General features: G+C 41.7%; 1 protein-coding gene across 1 annotated transcript in view; it reads left to right on the top strand.

Annotated features, from left to right (window-relative positions):
* The first annotated feature begins 316 nt into the window (after positions 1–316).
* The window catches only part of LOC103457584 (aryl hydrocarbon receptor-like), a 40110-nt gene continuing 18586 nt past the window's right edge, over positions 317–21840 (top strand). The window contains exons 1-2 of the mRNA XM_017309211.1: positions 317–788; positions 8550–8737. Coding sequence (XP_017164700.1) covers positions 730–788; positions 8550–8737 — 247 coding nt within the window. The 5' untranslated portion in view covers positions 317–729. The remainder of the gene's footprint in view (positions 789–8549; positions 8738–21840) is intronic.

The following is a 21840-nucleotide window of genomic DNA, read 5'->3' as shown; positions in this document are numbered from 1 at the left end:
CACACACACACACACAGCTGGCTTAAGTGTGGCTTAAGTGTGATAACAACCAAAAGTAAGAACGATTTGTACTACATATGAGCTGTAACTATTTATTTACATATCAAATAAGGTTATTATTATTATTATTATTATTATTATGAAAGTATAGATTTTCGAAGTTGAACAGTTGTCCAAGTGTGGTGGTTACAAGACTCTTCTTAAGGTCGTCCACGGAGCTTGCTCCTGTGTAGTCCCTGTGCGGCTGTGGTCGGTCTACCTTAAATATTTCAGCTCTGATGTTGCAGTGACACACATTACGCCGCTGCTCGGCTCCGTCAAATCACAACGGGGGCGCCGCCGCCGCAGTCAGAGCTCGTCTCTATGAAACCCTCCGAGGGAACCCCTTAAACTGATCAAAGTTTGGACTTTTTTTCGGATGGTACCGGAGTGGAAACGCTCGAACAACCCAAGCATGACAAGTTGGGACGTTTTGCTACCTCTTGAAATGTCTTCKTAGCGAGAAAAGTCCGGAAAAGTCTCCGTCGTCCGTAACAAACAATCCGAGCTGCACCAGGGTATTCGTGGCCGTCGAGTTTTCCCCCTTCTTTTTCGCTGTTATTATCGGTTTCATTTTGATTTTTTTCGGGGAATGTACCTTTTCCGAACCAGTCTATACGTGTTAARGTGTTTTTAAAGTCGGGATAGCTCTACTTTTTTCTTATTTGGACTTTGTTGCGTTGCCTCACCATGTTGCCGAGCACGGCGCAGTACGCGATGAAGAAACGGAAGAAGCCGGTGCAGAAAACGTAAGTTGACAAAAGAAAAACTTCGCTAAATTGTTTTTTATTAACAACTGATTACGCTCTAATAATAGTCATTTAAGAATATTTTCCCAGCTTTTATGCCTTTTTGGGCTGCCAAGGAAATGAATCTGATTGTTTTAATAACAACATTGCTCTAAAATCTGTGTTTATATGATTTTGGATTTTCAAAACAAGAAGGTGCAGCTGTGTAAACACATCCAGACCAGTCAGTACATTGCAGCCTGTTTTTACAGAGTTATACAGCTGTAATAAACCTGGCTGTACCCTGTGTGTCGTGACATTGGGAAATATTCCAACCATCATTTTGATCCATTTATCTCCGCATGGCTGGGTTCCGCATTTTAGGGGGAAACCTTCTTGGTTTTTTTTAGTTATGAAAGCAAACATGTTTGTGTTTTTCTCTGGATTTCCCCTCTGAGGACTCTCTGAAGGGTCCTTGAGGCGAACCTTGAATATTTCAGGTGAGTTTTGTCCGAATTAAGTAACTGGATCTCTTTAACAACCAGACGCCCACATTCACATACATCTCCTTCCTCTGCTGCAGTATTGTCAACAGATTTTCTCATTGGGTTAATGTGAACTCTGTCGACCCTGTATTAATTTCAGTAAACCCATAAACACTTAAAGTAATCTTCTGTTGAATATAAGGAGCCATTATTGAAAACCAGTTGGTGGTGACCCTCTGTTTAGTTGTTGCTCTAACCTCTGGATTTGGATTTGCCTCCCATGCTGCTTCAATAAGCCAATATGGCCGCTGCTTCTCCTTATGTAAACAGATTTGACTTGTTTTTCTGCCAAACACACCACAGCCAGGTAACATGCCAGTGTCTGATRTAAACCACGTCGGAGGAATCTGTACGATGTTTCCTGCTGTGTTTGTGTTTGGCCTGTTTGGTTGAAGCAGAAATGTGCTGTTGCTGCAAAACAAGCCCACATTATCACCTCTCCACCACCATGCTTCCCAGTTGGTTTGAGGTGGTTGTGTTGATATATTATGGCCTAGCATCTTTACTTTGGTACAGTGGTCAAAACGTAACCAAAGGGAAACTGGTGCAGCTTTGGATACATTGATTATTCAGTGCTTTAGTTTCTGTGCTTCTGCTCTAAAGTGTCTTAAGACGTTCTAGGTTTGCACCAGAAGGAATCAATTTGTTGCAGCATCTCAGAGATTTCTGAAAAATCTCAAACTGTTTCTCTGTTTGATTATTCGTTCGGAGAGGATTTAATTTTGCTTTTTTCAGGACAGCTAATCCAAATCTTTTATTTCTGATCCGTCTTTTTGGTTTGAATAATTTGGTTTTGATCTACAAGGATTTAAGTATAGTAAAATTATAAAAACACAAATGTTAGTGTGTAATGAACTCGCAGATTACAGTGGACCCTCAGCGAATAAATTAGACCTCGTAATTGCCTGCTTTTATAGTTCAAACAGCAAATATACACAACTTTGCATTAATACGCATCTTRGCGCTATCCCAGAAGCTAACATCTATGGTCTTCCTTACCTCTTGTAGCCAATCATCACCAAGAATATGAATGATGCTCCTGGATTATATAGTATGCTAGTAGCATTGAGTCTCTTAGAATATTTCAGAAAAAATTTGCAAATTTTGTGAATACTGAACCGCGAAGGGACGTAGGTCCACTGTAGTCAAATGTGGATCTGAAAATAACAAAACTAAGTCAACAAAATATTATAATAGTAATATTTTTAACCAGACGATGAATTAAATCAACCAAACTTTAATCCTTAAAGTTGATTTGCCGCCTTAAAGATAAAAAAAAMCAAACACTTTCTTACATGAATTTGAACCCAGGCTGTTGTGTTGTGTTTTAATAAAAGGGAAATTGTGTATTTTTATTGCTAAGTATTCATCACTTTAAAGTTTTTCCCTATTAGTAAACAAAATGCTGCAAAGCAACATATCGTCGTCGGTAACCATGGTCCTAATCGGTCTGTATGAACCAAAATGAGGGATCGTTGTGCAGAAATAAAACCACATCAGCCTCTCAGAGTGTAATAAAAGTCATTTTTAGCCGTCCTCCAGCCGCTCCAGGCTGCTTTAACCCTTTTCTGTTTCCTTCTCTCTCATCGAACAAGTTTATAGTTCAACTTCTCAACAAAAGCAGAGCAAACGCGAGCCGCTCCGAACAGTCTGAGCGCAGATCTGTGGCAGAACCCCATCCAGAACCGCGGTTTCAGTGTGTGTGTGGCGCTACCTGCATTAATCATAATCAGGACGTGCAGCGAGAGCGCTCTCACGCAATGTTTCCACGAGGGAGGAGGGAGAGCAGGAGGATGGCGTAATCTGAGACTCGCTCACTATTTTTTCTCCTCCTCCTCTGACTGCCACAACATACTTTTTTTCCTGCCTTTCCTTATGTCTTTGTGTGTTTTGTTGAGGAGGGGAGGGGGGTGTTTTTTTCCTCCCTCCCTCGACTCAAATTAACATAGTTTTGTGTCACGCAAACGTTACATAAGTCTGCCATGTTCGGGGTTTTAGGAAAAGTGGCTCCCAGGGAGTTTATCTTTCTTTATTTGTAGGGAAATGGAGCTGGTTGGGCGAGTTCTGTGCTCACTCGCTCTAACTTGAGGGGAGAGCAGAAAAGTTTCCATTTGTGGTGATTTCTGTGCGAGTAAATACACCAGCATCATGAAGCAGAAAGGTGAAGCCTGGACAGACACCTGGATGCAGGGGGAGGCTCCAGATGTGGCAGACGGTGTGAAAGTTCATCCCTAACGTGTTGGAGGCTGAGGTCACGGCTCTACAGGCTGCTCGGCTTCCTCCCACACACTCATCACAGCAGCTGAATACTTCTGAGGTTGCTCATTCACTTCCTCTCTGACAGCGGACTTTTCTGTCCTTTACAGAGATGAAACGCTTGGTTTGTCATTTAGATCCACTCCAATCGATCTGGAGGAGAAAGAAGCTGCTGAAGTGTTTCTGCCATGATTTTAAACATGATAAGGTTGCATTAACCGCATTTATTGGTTGTGGTCACGTGTGTGTGTGTGTGTCTGTGTGTGTGTGTGAAGGCTTTCCACAAATTTTTAACTCTTTTTCTTTGAGCCTATTGTTGAGGTCGGACACTGATGTTGGATGAGCAGAGACTCTGGGACTTTCTGAATGCTGTGTGTGTGCAGGTAAAACAGAGGTGTGTGTGTGTGTGATGTTGGATGAGAAGGTGAGGCTGAGTTTGGAACAGGAAGAGGTTGTCGCTAGAAGAGGTCAAAGTTCGATAATACAAGTTTATATCGCTAATATGGGTAATAAATGGACAGTTTATACAAAGCAACAAGAGCAGGACATTGAATGAATTTGTTCACTTTACTGAGYTGAAAAGTTTGATGTTTCTTGAAGTTGCTTCGGCTACAGATGGGTTTCCATCCAGGTGTTTTCTCTGCAACACYTTAACGAGTGTGCTCTTTATGTCAAAGGTGAGATCAGTGATTCTGCTCCAGACGAGATTTTATTGGCTTGGAAAGACTCCAAAAGAGACTCTGGGACTTTCTGAATGCTGTGTACGTGCAGGTAAAACAGAGGTGTGTGTGTGTGTGTTTGTTTCGGTTTTAGGGGATCCAGTGAGGTGAGAGCCCAGTACCTGTGCAGGTGTTTACATTGTTAGCTTAGCACATGATCCAGAATGGTTCTGATTGTTATGCGGATGTGTCATGTGACGTCTGTTGGTTTTTATTGTCTGTGAACAAATGTGGCTTACCCAGATCAACCACAGAGCTCAGCCACATTAAAATCAGCCTCTTTACTAATACKTATCATTCTGCAAACACATAGGAGACTCTGCAAAGCAACACAATTAGTCATAAAAACAGGATTCAGGTTGGAGGAGGAAGCAGGTTGTTTGCTTTTATTGCAGCACTTCTCTCAGATGATAMGGTCTGAAAACCTCTTGGTTTACATTTCTAATAAACGTCCTGAGCTGTCCCACTTTTGGCCGCCGATTGGAGCGGGTTCTTGTGCAGCCTGGCGGTCAGATGCTGGTGTTTGGTTTGGGTTTGTGGTGAGGTCACGCTGCAGTGAGTGTAACGTGTTAAGTGAAGGGACAGCTGCAGCAGACGCAGCGTCTCCCTCTGTCTCTCATGACTGACATGTGATGGAAATCAGGCCTTGAGCATTCTGACCAAACACAAGCAGAAAGGACTCTTTGTGTTTAAGAGCTGATGCTATAAAAAAGGAAGGATGTGTGGAGGATTTGAACAGAGATTTTAAAGACGCTTTGACCTTTTCTGAGTTCACTTTGCTTTTAAAGGAGCAGCCAGTAAAGCAGAAACTATTTGGATGCTTTTAGACTGAAAAACCAATAAATTCCTCACATTGTCTCCATGTTTTTCTGTAAAAAGATGCATTATATCATCAACAGACTGTTGGTGCGCGACTAAAGCCAATATGTGTGATTGTTGCTGTTATTTGTGATACTCTGAGTGTTGGGTTGCAGGTATTTTATTGGCTCAGGTGTCRTGTTTCTGATATGAGCTCAAATGATCCTCCTGTTGTTTCTGGATCACAACTGCAGCAGAGAACACCGTGTTTAGTTTCTATTGTTCTGAAAAGGTGCTGCTGCCCCGTCACGGACAAAGTGCCTTTGTGAAAGCGCAGGAGAGAGTTTCTTCAAGTCTAAAACACACTCGCACACACACTCCCGTATAATGCAAAGCGTTTTCTTCAGCTCACACGCCCCTTCCAGGACAGATCTGCTCGATAAGACGARGAGCAACAACACTGGCTGCTCATTGTTCTTACAGGGAACGCCGTCAGGAATGCAGCGATAGTCATCTCGCTTTGATTYCAGATATGTCGTGCACCACAGTTTTATTTGAAACAGATGTCTTATTAACAAGACAGGAAAGGACACTTTTTAGACATTTATTTTACACAAATACACATTTTAGTGCTGCGCATTAAACAGWGTGTGTGACACATTGTGATTTATCTATTCTGGAGGAGAAATGTTGAGTTAAAGACCTAACAAACCGGTAACTGTGTGGTAGATGACAGCTAGTGACAAAAACACTCCATTTCTGCTCAGGTTCTGACCAACATTGTCACTCAACATCCCTATTTCCTCAGAGTAGGTTTAAGAAAGCAACAGTGGATGGCAGCAGCTGAAAGTCTCACATTTTATCAGTCATAAATATTTTGTGCTTGTAAATCAGACGATGCCTTTGTGAATGGAGTTTTGTGACCTTGTAAATTAAATGGCGGAGGATTTTATCTTTTCATAGATAAGAATTTGTGTGTAATCAAGATTTGTATTTGTGAAATTTTTTTCTTGTAGATTTTTATAGATGCAAAGTAATAAATTACATATAAACATTTGATATGAAAGTTCTGTTTTGTAAAGAAAGCAACCTGTTTTCAGTTTGCAGCATCGGCCCGGCTTGGTTTGTGGTTTTTCATTGTTCATATATTATACTGCTTGTTTTATTTCATAAAGTTTTACCTCCCAAAGCGCTGCGTCACTCTAAAAGAAAACATTTTAAATTCTACTCTGCTTTAGAAAACAACTGAAGGCCCGTCTGGGACTGATTTATGTTAATGTTGTCAGGATTTGTGGGTTTTCTGGCACTAAAATCTGAAATATGTCTTTAACGTTCACACACATTGGTCTGGGCTCACTGGGCTCCTGGTTTTTCATGTTATTTTGAAAAATACTGGCTTGAGACATACCAGTATAACAATATCCAACTCACTGCCCTGCCCTGATTCTCACAGGTTGATAAAATCAATGAATAAGATCGATTTAAGTATCGACCAATACCGATGTCAATGCCGATATTTGTTGCATCTTTTATTTTGACAGAATCAGATGATCATGGATGATAAAATGCACTCTCACTGGGAGCCATCTTAAAACTAGTTGATGAGCTTAACCAACTGGAAGCAGAGAATTCCCATGTTTTGTCAGCCAGCGAATGCACCGTCGGTAGGTGGCCAGTTTGCTCTAGTAACAGCAGGTCTCTGGATCAAACGGTGAAGTCAGAAGAAGCTTACTCATGTGAAAACACGATTTATAAACGTTGGCAACCGGTTGAGAAACTCTGAGTAACAGTAAGACTCAGATCTCCTGTCTGAGATTTAAGACGTTTCAAAACGTCTCCATGGCGATCATTTCATCTGTTTTTTTWWWAAWWWTTRAAACAATGGTTGATTTTATTACTGCAGCGCTCTCTCTCATCACTTTTTCTCTTAATGTGAATATTTAATGTCAGAAAACCTTGTTCAGTTACACTGTAGTATTTACAACGTCCCACAAAACACAGTTTACTGTCAAAAGAAAGAATTGCAGTAATAAATATATTTACTCATTTATTTTCAGGTTCGGTTTTAGAGAGAAGCTTGTTTTAGCATAGTGACAAATATTACTCTGAAATTACTTGGATATTTCTGGTATTTCCCCCCAGTTTTTAAGATAATTTTTTTTAATGTATGTTTATTTCTTTGTTTTTAATTACATTTTTTTCTATTTTTAATTTATTTTTAACGCGTCCTGTTCCCAGGCAAAACCCAATAGATTTCCTCCCACAGGTGGAGCGTTGCAGTTTTATCTCTTCACTTGTTTTATTCATTATTATTCTTCAGAGCAGCTGGAAGCGGCTTAAATGAAAACCAGCAGGTCAGAGTTTTACTATAAGTAAAAAGTTGACTTTAATCAAGGTTTGTTTATCATCACTGATTGCTTTGTCAGATATTTGGCTCTTCTTATTTAGCTTTTTTCTTCTTCTTTTTGATGAGTTTTGTGGGGGTTTTTTGTCAACTAAAATAGCTGAATCTGTTTGTTTTGAATAGAATCTGAAGCATAAAAGCTAACAGGTTCGTGGACTTTGGGTTCCTCCCACTAGCATCTTGCTGAACTGGTTGCTCTGCTGCAGCCTCAGCTGACCTTTGACCCCCATCAGAGTATTCTCCTCTGAAGCTGATTTACCTATGTGTGAGGCCCACCTGCAGCTGTGAAGTCAAGGGTCGCATACGACCCAGCCGAAGCCTGAGGGAAATCTGTTTTATCGTTTTTTTTGTCTTTAAAGAAAAGCATATGTTTTATGGTTGCCATGGAGATTTAAAGAGGCAGTTCATAATGAGCAGATAATGCTCAGCTTTTGGATCTGCTCTCCGTCAGGAGGTGGTAAACAAGTCCTGGAAAACAGCTGACCTCATTCCCGCTCACCTGGTTCCCATGGTAACCGGGGCTGAAGCAGCCTCCTTGCGGAGAGCTGAGGCGGTGTGATTTTAAACTGATAAGGGCAGCAAGAGGGCCGGGCCTGTTGTTTTGTGGGAATATTGTGATAATGATTTTATTTATTTGTTGTTATTATTATAAACACTCCTACTTATTTGTTCATATTTATTGATGCTTTATTGAACAAAATCGGAGAAAGTAGTAAAACTAACAAATCTGACATTAATTAATTATGAGAATGAATCAAAATTCTCACCATGAATTGAAATTTATCACGATAAATGATGAACAATGCCCCCAGTTCTCCTCTGTATGGTTTTGCACACAGAGATGTTTGCATGTTTTCCATCCTGCAGCGAAGCGAGAATTGGAAGCAGCTGTGGCTCTCTGACGCACGCAGACGTCCGCTTCAGTTGCACCTTCAGCGCTCGCTCTGGTCTTCACGACCTTTCTCAGTCAAAGCTGACCTCCGGCTCCCAGCGGAGAGCCGCTCTGCTCTGATGTGGGAACCGGGCGGACTCTCACTGCTGTTGGTCTCTCTGTCCGCAGGCCCAAGCCGCCTCCGCCCGACGGCAGCAAGTCCAACCCGTCCAAACGCCACCGGGACCGCCTCAACGGAGAGCTGGACAAGCTCACCAGCCTGCTGCCGTTCCCGGAGGAGGTGCGGGCGCGGCTCGACAAGTTGTCGGTGCTGCGGCTCAGCGTCGGCTACCTCAAGGTCAAGAGCTTCTTTAATGGTGAGTGTCGGGTCAGCAGAATGCAGCCTGAGATACAGTGGATGATCTAGTCAAAGCCCAGATCTAAATSAGAATCTGTGTCATGACTTACATCAGATMTGGCAGACGGTTATGTTGGTGTTTATTTTAAAAACTGCCTGCAGTRCACTGTAAAAACACAACATCTCATGTCACCAAATATTTCTGTCTGGTTTCTTCTGCAAACRTCTTGGTGCACTTTGAAAAAGACAAAACTAACTTACAAGTAACTTTTCAGTTACATAAAAGCTTGTTTTTAGTAAATYATTCCTTAATATTGATGAAAAAGTACTTTGTATAAGTGAAATAACTTTTTCATCAATGTTAAGGAATTATYGACAAACTCATATTTCTTCCAAAAAAGTATCTTTTAAGTTCAATTGTACTAAAACATTTCCTCCAGAAACTGGACAGAAATACTTGGTTAGATTTTGTGTTTTTTGCTGTGTAGAAGAAACTGAGCCCAGATCTTTTCCAAGAAAGTTTGAGCTGGTTTCTTGAAAAAGAGGTAAAGCAGAGGAAGGGTTTGTTTTGTTAGAGAAGCAGAGGAAGAACGATACTTTCTAACTCCTTTTGAAAAGACAAATGTGTCCTCCGGGGCTCAGCTGATTATTTATTTGAAAGTAAAACCTCCTCTATTTCTGTCATCATCGCGTGTCGTCCAAAGATCATGGAGGGTTTGGCTGCTGAGCTTCCAGRAAACTTCCTGACTTTGTTCTACTGCTCACATCACATCCAGGCGAAGCCGGAGCGGAGCTGAATCTGGCCCCTCATTGTACATTTAAATCTGGCCTCCTCAACAGCGGCAGGTGTGAAGTGGAGGCAGCCTGCCGTCCACCTGCCGTCTGAAACGTGGAWAAAACCAGCCGGTTGCAGATATTTGTGCTGCAGAGAAGCAGATGGTGATTGGAGGAGGGGAAGCATGACCACATCACAGAAAAATGAAACCACTGCTGCATCAACGGGAGTTTTTTTTCTTCACTCTGAAGACTGGCACCCATCCTCTGCAAAACAGAACCTTTTGGGTCTTGGTTCTCTCCTCGCGACCTGTTGCCATTTTAAACGCACAGCAAACCCTGTTGCCTCGGGATTATCAATTATTGGCAGCGCAGGGTGTCTRGTTACCGTCAGGCCGACGCCGCGCTTCATGCAGTACTCTGGGCCGCTGCAGTCACGGCTCTGTCTGGATGTGAGTGGGGCTAGCTGGATATGTGGAGGTGTAATGACAATAATTTTCTGCCATAAATTATTATTCTGCAGGTTCATTCCCTCTCCTGTAATTTTGATGCCAAGCCATGTCCACATGGGAGCTTTTAAGACCCGCAAAGAGTCAAATAAAAGCCGACATTAAAGGCAGGAAACGATTCAAGGTGGACCAGATGAAAGGACAAGGTCAGATTTAACTGAAAACAATAAAACATCAGACTTTAAACAGCTGAAAGTCACTTCATAAAATTAAGTATATAAAGCTCTGATAGAGTTCAGGATTTCTTCCTGTAACTCACCTGATTCAGATTCTTCTGATTTGACTGGATGCGACTCCTCCACAGATTTAACATCATGTACGGTTTTATTATCCTTAAAGAGATGCTTGTCTAATCTTTTATCAGAAACAAACATTATAATTCAACTAGAAAATTCCTGCAGAAATTTKAAGGGGCATGCCAAAGTGTGCCCGTCGGCTTTGATGCAGGGTTATGATGCTAAAAATTTGCATTAATGCTAAAGAAAGTTGCAATGTAGTCAATTACCTGTGGAGAGGCAGAGGCATGTTGACTAAGCTATACTTGTACCATYCATTATGTTAAAATTAATGCATAAGCTAAAGTTTGCCAATATGCTAATGTTAGCCTAAATGCTGGCAGTAGCATGTGGAGCAACAGGACCATGTTGTTTTCATTTTACGTGCTCCATTCAGTATACTAAGCATGTCTAATTAATGAGAAATTAGCTAAAAGCTAATGCACTGCCTTGCTGTGCAAGGCAGTTCACTATCCTGAGGAAAAAAAACATTAAAAAGGCAAATATTATTCCACCGCCACAGGCGGTGCACAAACCTGAGAGGAATATGCAGACTTTTATTTTGAAACTTTAAGTAAGCTTCATTTTAACTACCACGCCAATTCAATGTGTAACTGTAGTTTGTTTAAACCAGTCACATAAAGCCCAAAAGAGCAATTACCTGATGTGAAAAATGTCAAGGCTTTTATTTTGAAATTTTCAGTAAGCTTCATTTTAAATAGTCGCACTAATCCAATGTGTAACAGTGGTTTGGTTAATTCAGCTATATAATTCCCCAGACAGCAAGTAGATCTGAATGCCAGCTCATCCCTAATTTGTRGTATCTGAGAGTTCCRCCATGTTGTAGTTCTGACCTTCAGTCATTGTAGTTCYAAAGAGCAGCTCAACTATCGTGTGAATGAGACACAAAGAGAGAAACAGAATTCTAACTGTTTGAAGCAGTTAGTTTATCTGAACAAAGCAGTCCGAACATCTCCTTCCTGTTCAGGATCTGCAAGAGTGATCCGAAAACCGTTTGAAGCATATAGTCAAGGGCGGTGAAATGCTAATGTTAATGAACTGCCTTGCTGCGCAAGGTTGGAAGGCAAGGTTTGCAAAAGATTTGGAAAGTTACAGAAGAAAAACTACAAGTTCCACACAGTTGAATCAAAAACCAGATTCTAGAATATTAATTTTAGAAAGTCATTAATTTCTGTAAATGTGACCTGTAAGATCTAGAAAGTAACCTTTAGGTTTTGGAAAGTWACTTGTAAAYTCTGAAAAAAGATCAGAATAATTAAAATGTTTCAGAAAAAGTAACTTGTAAGTTCTTCAAAGTGACATTTAACTTCTGGAAAAGTCACCTGCAGGATGGAGACGGTAACCTGTCAGATCCAGAATATAATCTGTAAATTCTGGAAAAGTTCCAGAACGTATAATGAGCATTGAAGACGTTCCCATGTCTTCCTGGCTGCCAGTCCCTCCCCTCCTGTTTCTTGATGCTTGTCAGGACCCCACTTAGCGGTGAGGGACCAGGACAGTAACTAAGCAGGAAGTGCTTTGATCCTCCGGAGGGTAAACTCAACCTTGGCGTCAGGGGAACGTTGCATATTTTCCACCCACTGTTTCAGCACTTAGAGCAGTAAATTGGCCGCCATGTTTAATGCCGCATGTCGACGGCGTGACCTTCACATGCGTCTCATTGGTGAGGCTGTCTGAAGGCGAAACCTGGGTTGTGTGAAGGCTCATGGGAAGGCCAGCGTCCGCTCCAGAAAGAGGAGCTCTCTGTCCGTCCTTCGTGTCCTCCATGTCTCCGACTTGTCCCCGAGCGTGGGGCGGAGCTGCAGGTTGGGGACGAGGGCTGCTGGGAAACACCAGAGGGTTTGATCTCACATCCAAAGCTCACAACGCAGCCATTGTTCCAGTTTCTGAGGCAGACCTCCTTCATGTTCAGACAGAGCTCTGTTTCATCCTCACTGTCTCCGTCTGTCTTCTCTCTTTGTGTCTTCTTWCTGGTGACCGCAAAGACTAATTTGAACAACTTCACTACTAGAAACAGCCTGATAGATGACCTACACACCAGGAGACCTGCTGTAGGACACACTGTTCATGTGTTATCTAAACACACACACACCACGCCCTGGGAAGGATTACTAAACAAGGACAACAGCAGGGGCCCCAAAGGGTCCAACTGTAACTGACCCTTGTACTCAAAGAGTACACAAAGAGTCGCAACACAGCAGCAAAAACCGAGAAAGCGATGAAAATCACTAAAGGACAATCAGAAATTAATCAAGAAKGTTTCAAACGTTTGCAGAAAAGAGTCAGAAACGGATTTAAATGTGCCAGAAAGACATAAAAATATTTAAACAAAACAAGGAGGCGAACATCTAGAAAGAGACGAAAATATTCCAACACACTCACCAAACCTGTTCCAGAGATGTGCATAAACCGCTAAAGGATRGAAACATTTCACAACACCTACAGCACAATCAGAGAAAAGTCAAATACGACCCACATCTCAACAGAACAGAGGAGAAAGAGGGAACGGAAAGAGATGAAGTTAGAAAGACATCGATGACAAATGATCCAAAACAAACCAGAAAAACGGAGAATAAAACTCAACAGCAATAATGTAAAATATGGTTAATTAAAACTGGAAACAGCTAAAAAAAAAAAACAAAAATACGCACACAATTTCTGAAAATCAAACAAAGCGATAAAAAGGAAATTTAGCTCATAACTAATCAAAGAAACTTKGTTTATAAATCTTCTGGCAGAAAATAAAATGACCAGAAACGGAAAAAGATGCCTAAACGTCTCAAATGATGCATAAAGCAAAGAGACAAGTATGTTCCACGAAAACAGGACGTCCCCATTAACTTATTTCACACAAGTTAATGTGAAATATTAAAAAAATATGCAAAGAAGCTTAAAGACAAAGAAGTCAACAAAAATGTTCTTCTATTAGCACTGTTTCTGTTGTCACTGATTACACTTTAAATCCAGCAAGCGATGCCAAACCTTTGTTGTGAAAAGTAAAGAAAGGAAAATGAAAGAAATTCTCGTCACTTAATACAGCAATGCTGGTTTTTAGAATATCGTCTATTTATTATGTTATTACAGAGATAAAAACAATTAATGTCTTCAGAAGTAAATCTTTTTAGTTTTAGTTAAAAAGACAAAATGTGGTCATTGAATTCTACAAACTTTTTTGGCCTTAATGGGAAAAAGTTTGGACTCCACTAAGTGAGTGAGTGAGGAGGATGTGGGATGGCAAAAAAAACAAAACCCAGAGCGGAAAACTGTCCACAGACTGACCAGAATACCAGAAATATGAATAATATAAACCAGAAGATGTAAAAACATCCTCAGCAGGACGGCCATTAAACTGATCAGATGGCTGAAGCAGAACAACTCAGATCAACACGTCCTGCAGATTCATGAGCAGGATGACGGGAGCGCGTGGAGACGAGCAGATCGGGTCGGATCGGGTCGGCTCTGAAGTGTTGGTTGCGGCGCTGAGGATGTTTATGGCTGCCTAGAGTTGTAATTTGTGGTCTTTTAATAGCTCAGCTGAACTTCCCTCCTTCACTGCGCATTAGGAAACCCACACTCTCAGTTCTGTGTGCACACATTTATTTTCTCTTTGTTGTGCGTTGATTTTCTCCCTCTGAACGTACACACGCCCTTCCTCGTTCTCTCTCAYAAGGTTTCCAGATGGAGGCTGGCTCTTTGTTGTCATGATTTCCTTCTCACTGATAAAAACATTCAACTTTCTCAAAAGCTCCTGTGTGTGAACACAGTGTCCCTGCTGTGCTTCCACTTCTGCTTTTCCCTGCTCTTTGACTGACAGGCTATCATGAGGTGTCAACAGACGCAAACAGCCCGGTTTGGAGCAGCCGTTGCATAAACACCAACCATTTTCAGCGCAGCAGCTGCTTSGGCTCTCTGCCTGCTTTAGCACCATTCGGTCGGGACCCGTCTACGTCCTGGAGAGAAATGAGCCACACTGAAGTGATTCTGGTCTCAGGATTCATGCCGGTTATAGAAGTCCAGGAATATTAGGGACTTTTTCCAGATCAGAGGTCAGCTGAGTGGCTTCCCTGCTGGTAAACTGCTGAGTTACTGGACGGCTGCCACGGCCGTCACATGTCTGCTTGTTTCTCATACAGTAATTAAAGCAGCTGCACGCTGTGAGGGGGATACAGTCTGGACTCTGGTGGATTTTTACAGCTCACAAGGGTTAGCAGGAAGAATCRAGGCCGGTTTGTTCACGATTAAAACAGGAAKTAGGACGGGGGCGTAAATGGCAACGCATTTATTAGCCAGAAAACAAATTAAATCATCTCTGACAAACTGAAATGCGAAAATGTGAAGTAGCTGTCACAGTGAACAGGTCTGACTTGATTCAGGAATCGTTCAGAGCTTCGTTTCTTCATGTAGATGTTTGATCTTCTCTGTTGTGATCTGTGTTTCTACAGAAAACCAAACATCCTTCCTTCCAGGTTCCTGAACGCTCTTTGAAACCAAAACGCATTTCCAAATGCTGTCAACAGGTGTTAAGTTGGAGATACTAACCAACCAGACAGCGTTTATAAACTGACATTACCTGTATTTATAGATTTAGCTGTTGCAGCATCTTTGGGCCAGAATATCAAAAGTTCAATACAGTACTCTCTGGATTTGATTGGCATTATTAAAAACAGCCAATAGTCCAACTTTTTACTCATTTCTGCATTGATTATTGAGTATGGGACCAGCTGCTGTTGACGTATTGCTGATTTTTCAAACCTCAGCCTTCCTTTTGTGTAATATATAATTTTTTTATTTATTTTTTTCCATAATGCTAGATGGATCATTTAGTTATTCTCCAAATCATAACTTTCAGATTTGAGGTCTGATCTGCTTCCTTGTTTTAAAGCCAACCCTTTATAAAAATGCTGCCATGCTCTTACAAAACAAATTGAAATAAATGAGGAATGACTCCAGACTTTTACAGTCTCTCACCAAAATATCAACAAAAGCAATTCTTAGAGATTTCTATTCTCTCTATCAATTTGTTTTCTCAGTTTCGTCATTCATTTGTTTACTGCTGAAGGAACTTCAGCCAGTGTGGCCTATTGTTCAGCGCAGAGGAAGAGGATTAAGAAAAGAAAGACAGAACTGGTTTTTGCTGGAGTCTGTACACCAATATTTGTATTGGCAGAGGAGACAAAGTCCAATAAGAAGACCTTTAAACAACTGCAGCAAACTGGTTCTGTCAACAGAATAAAACAGGGGTAGGGAGGAGAGGTAGAGGTGCTTTATTCCTGTGGTAATGTGAGTGATGGAGGTGTGTGTGTGTGTGTGTGTGTGTGCAGAGAAGTGGGTGATGGCATCGGACCTGCAGATCCTCGGCTTGGAGGAGCGCAGCCAAAGCATGGCAGCCGGGCGTCTTGTAGAAACCTGCAGAGGCATGTGAGGAAGAGCAGCAGAAACACGCAGGCATGCAGCTGCAGCCAGCACTGATTTAAAATCTGCTTATTGGCTCTTTAGTCTCCAGATCATTTCATACAACACGGTTTTTTGTCATTTCCATTGAGAATCAACTGGAGGAGCTCATTGTATGAATCAGTCAAAACTTTTAGTAAAAAGTGAGATAAGGGTTTGTTTTTAGCTCCAGATATGCAGCCTGTTAAAGAAAGCAGCTTGTGGTGTCAGAAAACACAGCTCTGCTTGTTTATAAAGGGATTGTCTGACTCACAGGAAGTTGACTGTTGAGATAAGCATCCTCCTGATTAACCTTTACACCAGTAAAACTGGTGCAAACATCTTTTACGCTGAGAGTTTGGTTAAAAAAAAAGGAAAATATTTTATTCAACCTCTGGTTTTAGTCGTCTCTTTCACAAGCAACACCTTAACGTCATCTTCCTAAGGAAGTGKGGTTATTTGACTCCAATAAGCATCTAGCAGCAGGGGGTCACTGTCGGCCATGTTGGTTTGATCTRGGTCATTTCTCTCATCAGAATCTAATTGACCTGAGTCAGTTGGATTGTCGTTGTCACATCCAGTTAAAGGATTCCCTAAATAAGCCCTTCAGATTGCATCAAGTCGTTCGCTGTAATCCCTGTTGATTCCATCGACCTGTTCACTTCACAGCAATCTCTCCTGAACGACCATGATGCAACAGTACATGGAGCTGCAGCAATCCCTCCATCTGTGGTGAAACGGGCAGTTGATTCCATAGATTTGTTGCAGCCATCTCTCCTCCTGAGCATTGCATGATGCAGCAGTGGATGGTTGATTGCAAGGAGTCGTGATCTTTGCAGCAATCTCCCTTTTAGATTTAAATTACACATGAGTATGTAAAAGTACACTGATGCACAACATGGAAAAGAATTGCTTTGTTTCCAGAATCAGAGAGATATTAAAAAATATGTCAAATTTTGCATAAATTGCTGAAAAGACAGAATAAACTTTGAGTTTTCCATGACTGTCAACACAGTTGATAAAAACCCTTTTCTGCTTAATTTATCAGATGCTTTAACTATTTGCTACTTTCTCTTAAAAAAACAAAGAAACTAAAGTTTCCTTTGTTATGGTCGATGTACAATTGGGTTTTTCTCTGACAATATTTGAAAGTAATCTACTGACTGCACGGTAAAAGCCCACAAGTCTGTCTCAGAATGTCTCAAGCGCTAACTCTGACTGTGATACTCTCTGCTTCCTGAGAAATTTCACAACCTGCTCATCATGTAATTGCTCCAGCAGTTCCTGGAGCTGCGCAGGAAGTGACATGACGTGGCCAGAAAGCTGAACATTCAGCTCTGAACGCCTCGTGCGTTTTTACTTCTGTTCAGGTGAAAGTTTCCCTGTACAAACGGTTTAATTCAGAGCAAACACAGATCAATAGTCACTCTGACTCCACCTCTTGTTTTACGAGCCGCGTTTGTGTCTCGCTGCCAGACAAGAAACAGCTCTGTCTCCTCTCTGTCTCTGTGTCCAATAACTGACAGCTGAGCTTTAAGTAGCTAATTACTATGAGACACAGTGGCAAGGCTGCAGCCGGCCTTATCTGACTTTTTGTCTCCACCGATGCAAATAAATGATTTGCATTTTCATTTTGCTGCACTGTTCTCACCAACTTTGTGGAGAAATGTTCTGAATCCTCTGGACGCTCCACTCTGACGCTCAGGATCAGATTTGTTGTTAGATTCAGTTTGGAGGTGTTTGTTTGAAACCGACAGTTTTTCGGTTGTCACTGAAAGTCAAAACCGCAGAGCAGCTTTCACCCAGAGCTTGGTTAAGCGGAAGCCCTGCGCTGGTGGAGAACGGCAGCAGACACAGATTTCCCCGCAACGCGGTGCGTGTGGACTGGGACGGATCCGGAGYGCCGGCGGCGGCTCGCCTCATCACAGGGAAACCTGTAAAACATGTCGATTCATCTCAGGAAGTGAGGGTGGGAGGAAGCGCCTGGGGCGAAGCTGGTACTGTCAGCTGGAGCCAAACCCGGGCTTGRACTGAACCAGAACCGAACCAAAGACTTTATCTGCAGCTGGCTGTCCTTCGTCCTCTCCTCTGTGTTTTTCTCCTCTTATCAGCTGCCGGCGTTGTGCAAGTTAACCCTCAACAAGAACTGGTCCTAAATTCAGATCCACAGATTAAAACTTGATCTTTCATCGCTGCAGTTCTCCCTCTGACTGACACTAAACGTGTTCACTTTGTTGTGTTTAAAGCACTCCAATTCAATAAAATCCACATTTTAATTWATTTTTTATTAGAATCAAAAACATCACAAGCACTTCAGACATCCCAGGACTTGATGTTCTTCCCTTCGTCACATTTACACCTTCAGAAATGTTTTTATTTATGTTCCAGCATAAACAGCAAAATAGGAAACAATTTAGTTGTTTTTTTTTTAATAGAAAATGTGGATGCTCTYTGCTGGCTTTCAGGCAGGCTGCAGGGTGGCTCAGACCAAGCTTTAACTTTAACTAGGCCATTCTAGAAGCTTTAGTAATTTCAGAACCAGTTAGGATGTGTGTTTGGGATCTTTGTCCTAAACTCTCCACGGTTTTCACATTTCAACTGTCCAGCTGCTGATTTGAGGTGAATGTCCACAGCATGCTGCTGCCACTACCATGCTTTATAGTAGTGACTTCTCACACTGGCTCCTCCAAACTGTTTAATCTTTGTTTTTGTCTCGCCATCAAGCATTTTGGGTTGATAATAGTCATATTTAACATATTGTTATTTTTCTGACGAGTAAAATTTTTACATCTTTACTAGGTTCTGTCAAACAGATACTGACCATTAATAAGAGAAATTTCCAGCCGAATTATATTTAAATCATGGTCACTAAACATCTCAGCAGAAATGAACCCGATCGTATTCAGAGACTAATTTGTGATCAGATGTTTCTAAGGTTTTACTTTGATCCAGAATTAAAAGCTGCATCTCATCCTGCTAATCTGAGGTTTGCTTTCACCTCCTTGGTAAAATCTCAAGTTTATTTAAATGTTAACATTTCTAAATATTGACTTGAATCTTTCACTATCTGTGAAAAGGTTTTGAGATGAAAAGCTGTTGCTCAGAAATGTCCAGTCAGGATGCAGAAGACCAAGCTGCTTCCTGACTCCACTTCCCCTTCCATCCACCCAGATGTGTCAAAGAGMGCCTTTCTTTTCATTAGATAATCTGGAGACGGATGTGTTTTATGTAACTGAGTCCGGCCAAAGGTAACTSTGAGACATTTTCCAGTAATGGACGACAGATTAGATTACAGTAGGTCTTTTTCGCAGCCAAACTGGCTGAAATGAGGGAAAAACTTCAGTCACGGTTTTCATGCTTATGAAAAATAGAAGCGTAGACTGAAGCGCAAGCTTCTGAGTTTCAGTGCATGTTTTCTCCTGTCGCCTCTTTTCTTKATTGAAAGCCGACCTGCGCAGGTCAACCATGCACCTGCTGCAGAGTCCCACTCCCAGCATACACAGCGGCAAATGGGACAGACTGACTGGGATCTCCCAGCAGCTGCTGAGGTTCTGGGAAAGCAGCTCTGCTGTTGTAATGACAGGGAATCCAGTTTGGTCGGATTTTTATGGTGGAAAATTACTGGCAGCGCGACTGCCGCGCCTCTCTCTTCATGAATGAGAGTTTATATAGGCAGCTGGGCTAGTGTGTGTGGATCGCTAAAGACACGAGAAGCTGCCAGAAAACACACAGCGCTTTCACACACTCAGCTTATCTCCAGTCGCTGATTCACACCAGAGTCTTCAGGGTGATTAACAGCCTTTGGAGCTTCCTGCTGAAGCATCGCTCAGTCTGAGGTTCAAAGGCTGCTACATTAACGTCAGGCTAACCCTGTGAGCCTGAGCAAGAGATCCTTCTGCTGGTTTGGACTCAGTTTTACTCAGGAGTGTGTTTGTTCAGCGAAAAGGCCTGAATAGGAAAACCTCTGAGAAGCATGTTGAGTTTTAGAGGCTTTCAACAGGATGTCAGTAWGAACTGTAACTACCAATTGTTTGTTAGCAATTATTCAGATTTTTCATTTAACCACATAAGATTRTTTTATACAGTGTTAGGGAYACTTACAAAACTTCAAATAAGCGAATAAATTCTTTATTTTAAATTTAAAAATACACTTTTTTTTACATTCTTTTAGTGAACAATTGATCATTAGTAGCAAAGGATACATCTGCAGCTAAAACAAATCTAAAATAAAAACATAGATCGAGCCTTTCTGAGGCTTGAGGTTTTGATATTTATTGGAATAAATATTAATACCATGTAGATCTGATCTGCTGATTATTTGCAGGATTAATTGACTAATGACTGGATAGCAAAAGGTGGAGCTGAAATCTGCAGAAGTCAAAACTGACACTTGAGTTCTGGGTAGAACATATTTACAGATAAAATATTGTTTTTTTATCTTAAAGGCAAAATATAAATATTTTTTTACCAGTTTTTTTTWAATTACTGCTCAGGGAGTGGTGTTCTTTCAGAAAACACCCTTTTTGAGTCTCTATACGTTTCAGCCTCGGTGTCGTACAGGTTTTGTTTTGACATTTGTGTGGCAGTGAGTMTGTGGAGGAGCAGAAGTTTTGACCGACTGAACCAGAAACTTGCGTCTCTGCGTTCTGCGGCCCCAGCGCCTCCTTGTTTACATACCGCGCTCCTACAGATGAAAGAGTAGCCGGCGCCTCCTTCCATCTGGTTCAGACATGTCGGCAAACCGGCCGTCCTCGCCGCCGGCTCCAAACACCAAAACAAAGCCTGTGCTTGGGTAACCACTGCGTTTTAACCCTTTAATGTCTACCGTCCACCGTGCAGGCTCCAGAGCTGTGGATGTAAACGTAGCTGCAGTGGTTCCCCATCCCCCTGCGGCTGCTCACACACTAATGTGTTTCCTATTGAGGCTGCATGGAGCGGCAGCTGCAGCAATCAGCAGCCATGTGTGCCGCAGTCCTCCAAAATATTTTTAGTCTCACAGCGTTTATTTTTAGGGCCAACAAATTGGGATCTGCAAATAACACTTGTTGGAGCGGAAGGTGGGACATTCCTGATCAGGAGTCCCGTTTAGAGGGATGGAATAAAACGGGATCCTTTTAAGGCTGGTTTTGGTTTTAAAGCTGGATTTAGCTCTAATTTAATCACGTCTGTTAATCCAAACACAGGAATGATGCTTTTAAGAACCAAATAAAGTGTGAAAAACAATCTCAAAATGCTATTTTTTCTTGCAATATCCAGACTTTGCTTCTGGGAAACATTTCTTTCTTAATATTTTAAATCATGTTATGTTCTGTGGTCCTTAAATCTGATAAAAACRTACTTTCCACTGYGGCCGTCTGCCGTCACCGCTCCAATCTGCTGATGGAAAACCAGCGTTTTCCATCAGTAGGCTAATGGTCACGCTCGCTACYGTGGCAACAGCTTGGCGCTCCAGTTGCTCTTTTAGACCAGTTTATGTCRACTAACTTTTCATTTTAAAGCAAAACAAGTCTATTTAGGAGAAGAAAATGGCTTCCTKCTGTACTGATCACATTAAAATGCAAAGATTAGGTACAATGAAATAAATGTGATTGTTTTGGGTCTGGTTGTGTCTACCATTAGCTAACAAGTTAAAAGGTTTTTTTAATGAGAAAATCCATCATATTTCTGTAAAGCGTGAATATTTCRGTTCTTTTCTAGTTTTGAAGCCAGTAGTTGGACTCCGCCTGCCGACCATCCGTGGTCAGTGGGTTTTGTGTTTAAACGCTTGTGCAGGTCAGAGAGCGTCTGCATGTATTTTATTTATATCAGATTTAACCTGAATCCAGGCCAAAGGGTTGAAGTCGTCCTAACCAGCGAGGAGAAAGCAGAAATGAGGCCAGGACGGCGTTGAGGCAGAACGAGGCTTCCTGACTCTGTCAGGTTACTGGAGTTCATGTAAACTCRCTCCCTGACGACCTGAACAACCTGATTTCTGCTGTGTGAAATGTGAGCCGCGCTCGTCTCTAATGATGCTTTTTGTTTTCTTTCTCTTTCATGGCTGATGATCCTCTTCCTCCTCCTGCAGGTAAGACATCTCACTGTTTAACCCTCGGCTGGCTCTTAGTGTTTGTCGT

This window comes from Poecilia reticulata, linkage group LG2 (genome assembly GCF_000633615.1).
Source record: "Poecilia reticulata strain Guanapo linkage group LG2, Guppy_female_1.0+MT, whole genome shotgun sequence".
NCBI lineage: Eukaryota > Metazoa > Chordata > Actinopteri > Cyprinodontiformes > Poeciliidae > Poecilia > Poecilia reticulata.
Note: the sequence above shows the minus strand (reverse complement) of the source record. Positions and strands in the feature narration are given on the sequence as shown.